We start from the raw sequence: 10,756 nt of genomic DNA, 5'->3' as shown, positions 1-10,756 counted from the left end.
GCATCATGCCTATACTTTTGAACATTTAGTAAAAGAAATCTGAACAATCAAGAATTTTGAACATTTAGTTAAAAAATCTGAACATCACAATTTTGAACATTTAGTAAAAAAATCTGAACAATCGCATTCGCAATGCACCACGCCTACAATTTTGAACTTTTCGTAAAAAAATGTGAACAATAAATTTTTTGAACATTTAGTAAAAAAATCCGAACAATCGCAAATTTTGAATTATTAAGAGTCAGACAAATTTTGAATTGACTCGTAATAATTCAATAGTTTTGTAATATAAACTGTACATTTAATGTATACAAAATGAACATTTCTTGATAAAATATGAACATAAAAATTGCATGTTTATGTTCAATTTTTGTGACGTGTTCATATTCTTTTTATTAAATGTTCATTTTTTTGTAAAATGTTCAATTTTTTTACTTAATGTTCAAAAGTATAGTCGTGGTGCATCTATTTCTAGGTCCACCATGGTGGACATAATACTAATTGGCTTTTTTCCTCTTTTTGTTTAATCTAATTGGGCTTGTTATATTTTAAATTCATTGACTTTACTTTTCTGGGCCTCTTTGACTTATTTTTATGTAATTGCGCCATTGGGGTTGGACGTTGGTCCATTATCTCAATCCATTGATCCTTCAAAATTGGGTCCAGACCTATAAAAGTCAACCAAAGTGAAAATTGTTTCTAACATCGAAAAATTAGGGGTGTTTGGTATGTGAAAATTAGTAAGGTAGAAAATGTAAACAAATAAGTGTTTACAATTCTATTAGTTTGGTATAACTTATAAGCTACAAGTAACAAATATCATTTTCAAAGGGTAACAAAATCCCCCAAATTATTACCCTTATCCAACTAGTGGAAACAAAATGTGTTTCCCTCGTCAATCATAAACTCCTCAATTTGTTTTCATACCATAAATATACCAAACATATATCAAAGGTAACGTGTATCATTATCCTTTCCCTTACTTATATAAATCCTTTCCATTCCATTCACGGAATTTTTACCAAACGCCCCCAAAAGTGTAACCTCCATTAATTTTCAGTTGCCGAATGCGTCACAAAGGAGTATCCTTTTAATGCAACTAAAAAATAACGGAGATAGTAAGTAAATCATTAAAACAGATGAATTACTCGAATGCAATATAATTTTAAGTGAACCCCTCACGGCCTCACATGCCCGTAGCTGGAAGTTCACATGACGTAGGGTACATAGTCTTCTTGGCCGGTTGCCATTTTTCAAATTTGTACTCATATTATTATTATATGTCACAACTCACTACTTTGATCAGTCATCATTTTTGCTAGTATCCACCACAAGCTGACCAATCCAGCCTTCCAGGTGCTACATATTGACAGAAAGGACCAATTAATATTCTTTCATCCACTAAAAAATAAGAGGTTACCCAATCAAACTACAAAAAAATGGCATGTTAGCACGATATATTAGGAATTTAGGAGCACTCATAATTATTGACTAGAAAAATAATAACAATAATAATTATAGTTATTTAGCTGGCCATGTGTGAAGCTTAAACCTATATAACTCCCTTTAACCCGTGTGTTACTCTCCATCATTCCAAACAACTAATGCCATAAAATTACATCCTTAAATCTAGCTAACTACCAAATTTTATGTACTTGTACGTGTACCATCCATTAAAGATCTAGTGCTTACAACAATATATTTCATTTTTATGATTTATATCAACTTCGTCGATAATTAATCTCTCTTTTGTATCCTCGCAACCACCCTTAACTCCCCCCTTCCTCAAGTGGGAGGTAAGGGTGATCCGGAGGTGCAAAAGCGAGAACAATCATATTGATATTGGTATTGATATTCGTATACGTTTCGTGCAATGGAAACGATGATGCAATGGGAAAATGGTATGATGATAAAGAACAAGCCGACATCGATATCATCCTCATATTCATATATGGAGTCTGAAGTCATAATGTCTAAGTTTTGTCAAGGGATATCGAGGGTCCTCTTCAAATGGAATGGCTTGCAAATGGCCATCCAAAATGAATGGGGTGGCCATGATTCTAACCAAAAGTCCCAACAACTTGTTTTTGATATCTTCTCTTGGTTTTGTCAATCTAAAGGTATTTATTTAATTTTTGTCTATTATTTCTTCAATTTATTTGATTTTTATGTGTCTCATTTATGTTTTCCCACAATTTTCAATTGACGTAATTTATCATCATCAATATGCTTAACAATGAATTTTTACGGAGTAATTAATTATCAAAAGTTAATACTTTAAAAATATATACACTGTTGAGATAAATCTAATAATACGTAAAACTCAACATAAATTTATGTACTTCGTAATTTTTTTTTATATCTATAGAAGATTTCTTGTTATTAATTTTATTTTACTTGTCATATTGAGAATAAAACAACTGAGATACAAAAGGAATTGAAGGGAGTATTTAATTAATGATATAATTTACTCATTTTTCAAAAAAAAAAAAAATATTGAAATTTTAGTGCATTTTCCCCTGTTTTTCTCCTTATAATAGTTATCATTTTGTGACAATTTCAGGTTCATTAAGTGTAGAAGAATTAGAAAATTTTCTACATGAAACTATGTTATTTTCTTTCAACACTGACATTGAAGATGGAAGCATTGAAGAGGTATATTAATTTTATGAGATTTCCTTAACATCAAAAAACAAAAAAAAAAAAAAAAAAATTCTTATAAGAAAATAGGTCAAATTAAAACTAAAATGGCTGATTATAGGTTGCAGAGCAATTGATGAACATGCATGAAGGATGCTTGAACGGGTGCTATACATAAGTTGCAACTTTCAAGCTTAGTCATCAAATCTACTAATTACTTCAACTTGAAGATCAACTAGTATAGTAGGGTGCTCAAAGCTAAGGTAAATAATTGATTAATTTTTTTTTTTTTTTTAAACAACCCACAAACGGGGAATTGATTAATCTTTTTAATTATGCATTTTCAAGTGGTTATAAAATGCTACAGTACTTCCTACATTCAAATAAAATTATCCTTGCATTCTAATACTACATCATACTCCATAACATGTTAGAGGTATGAGATGTCGGAAACATAACAACATCTCTCAAAATGAATATGAATAATAACATTTTCACAAGCAAGTACTTAACGATAATAGACACTTTATTTATTTTTCTTAATGCGTCTACAAACTACAGGCCATATGATGATGAATTGATGAGGACCTATTCGTCGAAAACATGGAAAGGGCAAGAAACAATTGAGGAGTACTCCCTCCGATCTTTTTGGTTTCTTAGAGTCGTATTATTTTTGACAGTTGCATCAAGATCCGTATCCATGTATTGTGTAGGGTAGACTACACAAATTAGAGAGTTTGTAAAATTGTAATATTGCCAATTTGCCATGTATGATGTCATGGTACTCGAAATTCAATAGAGTGCTAAGACTCATCTCAAGTTTTTGCGATTTTTACTGAATGATTTTTATTCATTCAATGATTAGTTTATTTAGACTTTTACTTCCTCTGGTTTTATTTAATTGTCACCGTTTGACTTCTACACTATTCACACACTAAATTTTGATTCGATTTTGTGATTTATGGGCACGATAAAATATTATCATGTAGAATTTTATTTGAATCGTTTCGATGTATGTTACATTAATATCTCCATTTCATAATTTTATAATATTTTTATACACTACATTTTGATTCGATTTTTTTTTTTGACTGGATTCGATTTTGTGATTTCTGAATGCTATAAAATATTATCATGTAGAATTTTATTTGAATCGTTTCGATGTATGTTACATTAATATCTCCATTTCATAATTTTATAATATTTTTATACACTACATTTTGATTCGATTTTGTGATTTATGGATGTGATAAAATATTATCATGTAGAATTTTGTTTGAATCGTTTTGGTATATGTTACATTAATATCTCCATTTCATAATTTTACAATTTTAATAACTACAGATTTTACACTATTCATACACTATTCACACACGACATTTTGATTCGATTTTGTGATTTATGGGTACGATGAAATGTAATCATGTAGAAGTTTGTTTGAATCGTTTCGATGTATGTTACATTAACTTCTCCACTTCATAATTTTACAATGTTAATAACTAGAGATATCAATCGTTAAAAATATGCGTTAGCAAGCGTGATATTCAACTAAAAAACACAGAGGAAGTATTTTTTAACTCTTTTCTATTTCGAAATCATAACTAATCATCTAACCAATTTCAATTGCATGCCTTTATTGATCATTTCATACAATCGATCCAGCATTTTAGAAGAATCATAGATTTAAAATGGGTGTATTTTGTAGGGAATATTTCAAATGCCATAACCAACTTTGAGCCCCACTATGATCATGCATTTAAGCATGGTGGCGTTCAAAGGGAAGGAAGCTATAGCAAAAGAGTCGCTTACAAGTTGTAAACCGTCCATGGGTGTGAAGGTTACACCCCATTCACGATCACATAGATCGTTAACTTCATAGTGGTTCTTAATCATGACTGGATCTTCGAGGATGATGGTACGAAACCAACGTTAAAGAGATTGAACCAACCCTAAATAGTCCTCTACTTTATTCTTCTCATATTCATGTGCGCTTTCTGATTAACATACAATCATTAAATTAATCCTAAACATGTTTAATCTATATTTGATCATTAATACACAATGTTAATTACTTGATTTTCCCCCCTCTCTTTTCTTGGTTATTTTGATATAAAATAACCAAGAAAAACCAAGAAAAAAGGGAAAAAAAAGTAACAACAATTTCAAATCAACAAAACAAGATAAACCTATCTCAACAATCACCAAGATATATGAAATAGGGGTTCTTAATCAATGTTAACACAAAGTAAAGCTAGGATTAATTAAGGTGTAACCACAAAAATTACAAAGTAGCAATCACAAAGAAAGAAAATAATCACAAAGATTATGGGTAGAGAGAGAAAATCTCATTGATTTCAAAATTAAGCAAAGTTGATCCCAAAAGAAAGTTTAGTCCCATTTAAAGGCTTTACAAATAAACCATAAAGTTCTTAATTTACACCCCTTGGATTACAAATGAAAGACCTAGATTAAAAGATAGTAAAAAGAAGCACAAAAGAAAAGAAGTTGTCCGCTCGAAACAGGGCTTCGGGAGCGGCTGCTCTAAAGGGTAGGACCTGGCGCTCCTCACTACTAAAACTTCAAAAGACACCCATAGGAGCGGGTGCTCCTCCTGAGCAAGCGGGCACTCCTTATAAGGGGAGCGGGCGCACCTTGAGACTCCCTGGACAACTCAACTTCAAACGTTCATAACTTTTTCGTTTCTTGCTTAAATTTTTCATGTGACCTGTCGTTGGAAAGCTCTTGAACTATAATTTCACTTCCAACTTGAATCACCTAAAACTTCCTTGTGACGAAGGAGATATGGCTGAATGAAGTAGCTGCATCATACATTTATAAGTTTCTTTCTTGGCTAACACATGGAATCCTTGGAGCTTTATTCTAAGAAAACAAAATTTAGTCAAGTTTGATGACAGTCAACCCCGAGAGGTGACCACCAAGGAGTTTAGCTCGACTACCTGTTGTTCAGGGTAATTTTACCCCGCCACGTGGTCCAATCAGAGGATGACACGTGTCAGCCCCTGGATGGCCCAAAGTGGACCAATCCTTGCTTGACACGTGTCACTCCAGAAATTAAGGGAAAAAAGGCGGCCTTCAGGCCCAAATCCCGAGAAGCCGCAAAGCGGCGCAACCCACCACTGATTAGGGTATAGTGACCTAATCAGGGGAACAATTTCCAAGGACCCTATAAATAGGGAGATGTTCCTCTTTTTGAGGGGACATTTTGATCATATATTACACTTGCATTCTCTCACATCAGAGAAACATCTGAGCTTGGAATCCGAACATATACCCACCTAGATTTCCATTCTCTTTATTCCGTTTCAAGTTACTAACTTGACCGTCGGAGGCGGAGCTCCACCCACCCGGAGTCTCCGTTATTTTGCAGGTACAACTCAGCCGGATCAGACTTCGTGACGTAACTCTCCCGAGGGACAAAAACACCCAAAACATTTGGCGCCGTCTGTGGGGAGAGTACCTCGAAGATGGTTCAAGAGTCTGTACCACCCCCTAACCGTCTGGGCGATGACCCAGAAGTCTTTACAGACCAGGAGGATGAGGATCCTCAGCTCGAAACCTTTACAACCAAGGATGGCTCGCTCAGAATCAAGAGCATCCGGCCCAGAGATATTCTGGAGCGGGGTGCCACCCAGGCGGGTCCAAGCCGACCCACTGGGCAACCGGAAGGGGAAACCCAAACGGCCGCTGGATCAGCCCCTGTCACCCGAGACGAACTCATGAGATTCATGACAAGTTTCAAGGGTGAAATTAAAGAGCTGATCACCAAAAGCCGGGCTGGCCCAAGTAAAGGTCAGTCGGCGAAGAAGACTCCTCCAGAGAAGGGGAAGTCAGTCAGAAACCGGCAGCCCACTCCTCATCCAAAGGAGAAGGCAGCCGGGACCATTGATTGGTAAAAAAATCTCCTTCCTGGGAAGAACACCAATAACACTCGCCGGACTCAGCAGCCGGTGAGAAGTAAAAAATCAACTCTTGATGCCCGGGATATCATTAACCGGAAGAGAAACCAATCGCTGTCTGAGTCGGCTTCAACGTCGAACTTTCCAGACAGCTTCAACAATATTTCTGCATGGAGTGCACCCTCCTTGCATGAGAGCCAGACAGGAGGTAATACCATCCATTCTAGCCCTCACATGATTGGAGCTGTACCATATGTGCCTACTCAGGCTTACGAACAATATCCTCCTCACTTCATGCAGCCGGCCTTCTTTGGTGGTCAGGCGGCATATCCAAATGTCCAGCCATTGGACTGGCAGCTCCGTCTGCTGCGCCTGGGTGAACAGCCTGCTACGTTCACCCGGGAGATAACTGAGGCGGCCCAGCCGACCAAGGTTAAGAATGTGTTGGTTGGTACCTATGATGGTACCACCAACCCGGAAGACCACCTTATGGCTTACACCAACCTCATGTATCTGCAGGGGTTGGATGATGCCACTTGGTGTCGGTGCTTCCCGACTACATTGAAGGGCATTGCCCAACAATGGTTTGGCAACTTGCCGGCCGGGTCCATCGATAGCTTCAGGAAGCTCGCCTTCCTGTTTGCTTTCAACTTCTCAATGAACATCCCTGCTAAGAAAACAAGCCTTGATTTGAGCACTGTTAGGCAGGGAGAGAGAGAAGGGCTGCGCTCCTATGTCAGGCGGTTCAATCTGATCAGAATTCAGGTTCAAAGACTGTCTAACGAGGTAGCTTTTACAGACTTCTTCAAGGGTCTGAGAGACGGGTCGACTTTTAAGTTCGACCTAGTCAGAAAAGGGGCTTTCACCTTACAGGCGGTCCTGAGGGAGGCGGAAAGCTACATCCAAGCTACCGAACACTGCTGGCCTGGTAACCAGTCGGAATCTAAGAAGTCCGACAAACAGAAAGACAGCCGGTCTGCTCAGCCGGCCAAAAACAAAGAAGAGAGCAAGAAAAGAAAAGAAGGCTGGGCGGTTACTGACTCTGACCAGCCATCCCAGAAGAAAAAGAAAGAGTTTAAACCGTACATCCCCAAGTACGAGTTTGAAAAAGACTGCAACTCCATCCTCATGGAGGTAAAGGACTGGCTGTCCATTGAGAAGCCGAATCCTATAAAGAGTTCTGTCCAGTCACGAAACAAAAATAAATTCTGTCAGTTCCATGAGGAGGTCGGCCATGACACCAACGACTGCTTCAGTCTTCAGCGGGCGTTGGACTAAGGCACTTGAGGAATTCCGTCTGAGTCAAGTGCCTAGGTCGGAAAACAACCAGGCGGATGCATTGTCAAAGCTGGCGTCTTCCGCCTGTCATGATACGCCTCGGTCAGTCTTTTGGGAAGTTCTTGAAAAGAGAAGCATCTATGAGGATCCCATTGGAATTCTGGACCGAAGCTCTACCTGGATGGATGGCATCCGGGCCTACCTTTCAGACGGCACACTTCCTGATTCGCCACAGGAAGCAGCCGTCCTGAAAAAGCGAGCTGCAAGCTTCGAGTTGAAAAATGGAGAACTCTTCAAGGCGGGGTTTTTGAAGCCTTTGTTGAAGTGTGTCACCCCAGAAAAGGGAAAAGAAGTTCTCGAAGACTTGCACTCGGAGCCGTCAGAGCCATATGACATTATTTTTGGCCCACTCTTGAGGCAGACGCCAAGGAATTGGTGAAGAAATGTGACAAATGCCAAAAATTTGGCAAGCTTATTCACCGTCCGGCTACTGATCTGACGGCCATCCACAACTCAATCCCGTTTGCAAAATGGGGCATGGACATTCTAGGTCCTTACACGCCTGCTCCAGGCGGAAAGCGCTACATCTTGGTGGCTGTGGATTATTTCACCAAGTGGGTGGAGGCTGAGGCGGTTAAAAACATCAAGACCTCAGACGTAATTTCCTTCATTTGGAAGAACATTATCACCCGGTATGGGGTACCTATGTCTATGGTGTTTGATAACGGTCCTCAGTTTGAGATGCCTCAGCTAAAAACTTGGTTGGGAGATCAGGGGATCTCAAGCTATTTTGCATCTGTTGGCCGGCCCCAAGCAAATGGCCAAGTTGAAGCCTTCAACAAACTCATCTCAAACGGCATTAAGAAGAAAATAGAAAGAGCCGGTGGCCCATGGGTAGAAGAGCTAATCCATGTCCTATGGGCCATCCGGACAACAGCAAAAGGGGCAACCGGTGAAACCCCATTTCTCATGGTTTACGGTGCTGAAGCCGTCTTGCCCATCGAACATTACTAGCCGACTCTCAGAGTCATGCTATATAATGAAGAGGCAAACTGGGAAGCAATGCGCCTGGCATTAGACTCACTCCCGGAGCGCAGGGGCAATGCCGCCTTGCGTCATGAGATTTACCGTCTGAGAATGACGAGAGCCTACAACAAAAAAGTACACAAGCGTCCTTTGAAAGTTGACGACTTAGTGTTACAAAAAATGGAGGCAACCGGTAGGGCCAATGAGCTGGGGAAGCTAACCCCAAATTGGGAAGGCCCCTACCGGATCTATGAAGAAGTAAGGGATGACACCTACCGCCTGGAAACTCCAAACGGCAAGCGTCTGCCTAGAACTTGGAATGTAGACAATCTAAAAAAGTACTACTTCTGAGAATGTAAACTTTTTGTAAACAGTGAGTCAATTAATGAAGATTCAGACTTTGTTTGCAAAATTGAGTTATCGTTTGATTATCCATCCGGGTAATATCCAGGCGGATTCTCCATTTACCTAACTAAGTTCGATACTTAGTAAAGGTTACATTTGTTTGACCGCCTGGGTAATACTTGGATCTCTTGTTTATTTAAGTTTGATACTTTGTTCATTTAACTGAATATGATTATCCGCCTGGGTAATACTCAGACGAATTTTTCATTTACCTAATTAAGTTTGATACCTGGTAAGATTAAATAATTGCCTGTCCGTCTAGGTAATACCCAGACAGACTCGTTTGTTTAAACAACTAAGTTCGATACTTAGTGTAAATTCAATACTTCGACTAAAAACTAAGCACAAAAACGTTTAGTGGCTATACAACCGGTCTCAAACAAGACCAGAGGCTAAAATGGCCGGATGGTTGCTCATTTTATAAAATCGCCTGTCCCAACATGGACAAAGGCGTCCGGCGACACCCCTCCGGGTGCAATCGTCGCAGAGAACAGACTATTTGTCGATTCTACGTACCCATGCAAACGACAAATATTGAACGACTTAATTGGTCGACTCATAGCCATCTGACCAAAATGGCCTGTGAAGAATGATCAAGTTGCCGAATACCGGATGCCATGGGGCATCAGTCGGTCACCGGCTGAATGTCTCACTTAGGTTATCTATTCCAAAATTGAACTTCCCACCCCAATTGGGGCAAAAGAGTTGTTGAATGGCTATGAAATCTCTACCTAGACGGACAAACGCCGTCTGGGTAGTGACTGGAATGCCTGTCGGTGTACGGTTGTGCACTTGGTTTGGGGCAATCACTACTGTGATTGATTGACTTACAAACATATCATGCTCTTTGCAGCATCAGACGTTTTCAAGTCAATCAACCAACTCCACTTGAAACCAATCACACAGCCGTCCAGGGGCAAGGAAAGCCAGACTATTGGTTAGTTAGGCAAAAAATCGCCGCATGCTTTTGATAAGTTAGGCAAAAATGAAAAATTAAAATTTGCACAAAATAAAAATTCAGATGCAAAATGATCAAAACCGACTCAGTTGGTGTATTTCATAAAGTCCACCCAACCAAACGGTTGTAGTGGATTAAAATGTTAACCGGACCCCGTCCGGGAGAAAGAAATTGTTAATTAACACGGCTCCATAGCCGGTAAATACAAGGATACTCGGCACTCAGGCCGGAAAAAACAAGTTTTGGCACACTGCCGCTGAATAAGAGAAAAAAATAAAAAGCAGAGATTGGCATACTGCCGCTGAATGGTCACTTCTGGCCTGCAGACGGTGCCTCCTGGTCCTGCTCCTCTTCTTCATCATCTGAGGGTATCTCCTGTGCTTCACCAGGACCAGGTAGCTCAGGCGTAGACGACTCGTTGTTGGAGTTGACCTAAGCTTCGAAAGAGGCAGGCTCCGGCTCACCTTGTTCCCTCAAGTACACCACGTACTCGGCATAGCTGTGTGCCAGTGCCCAGACGCTGTAATCCACG

The 10,756-nt window shown here is 39.4% G+C and overlaps 1 protein-coding gene across 2 annotated transcripts; it reads left to right on the top strand.

The window, feature by feature from the left end:
- The first annotated feature begins 1,464 nt into the window (after nucleotides 1–1,464).
- Nucleotides 1,465–3,600, top strand: LOC110713452 (pre-rRNA-processing protein TSR2 homolog). Of its 2 annotated transcripts, XM_021891898.1 has the most exons (4): nucleotides 1,472–2,120; nucleotides 2,564–2,655; nucleotides 2,762–2,903; nucleotides 3,202–3,600. In XM_021891898.1, the coding sequence occupies exons 1-3, from the start codon at nucleotides 1,874–1,876 to the stop codon at nucleotides 2,816–2,818; spliced, it is 396 nt and encodes a 131-aa protein (XP_021747590.1). In that variant the 5' UTR covers nucleotides 1,472–1,873; the 3' UTR covers nucleotides 2,819–2,903; nucleotides 3,202–3,600. The 2 variants fall into 2 exon arrangements, with proteins under 2 accessions (XP_021747591.1, XP_021747590.1); XM_021891899.1 differs by lacking the exon at nucleotides 2,762–2,903 and having other exon boundaries at nucleotides 1,465–2,120.
- The last annotated feature ends 7,156 nt before the right edge of the window (nucleotides 3,601–10,756 follow it).

The sequence above is a fragment of the Chenopodium quinoa genome, unplaced genomic scaffold (assembly GCF_001683475.1).
Source record: "Chenopodium quinoa cultivar QQ74 unplaced genomic scaffold, ASM168347v1, whole genome shotgun sequence".
Taxonomy (NCBI): domain Eukaryota; kingdom Viridiplantae; phylum Streptophyta; class Magnoliopsida; order Caryophyllales; family Amaranthaceae; genus Chenopodium; species Chenopodium quinoa.
This window is presented reverse-complemented; position numbering and strand designations above follow the sequence as displayed.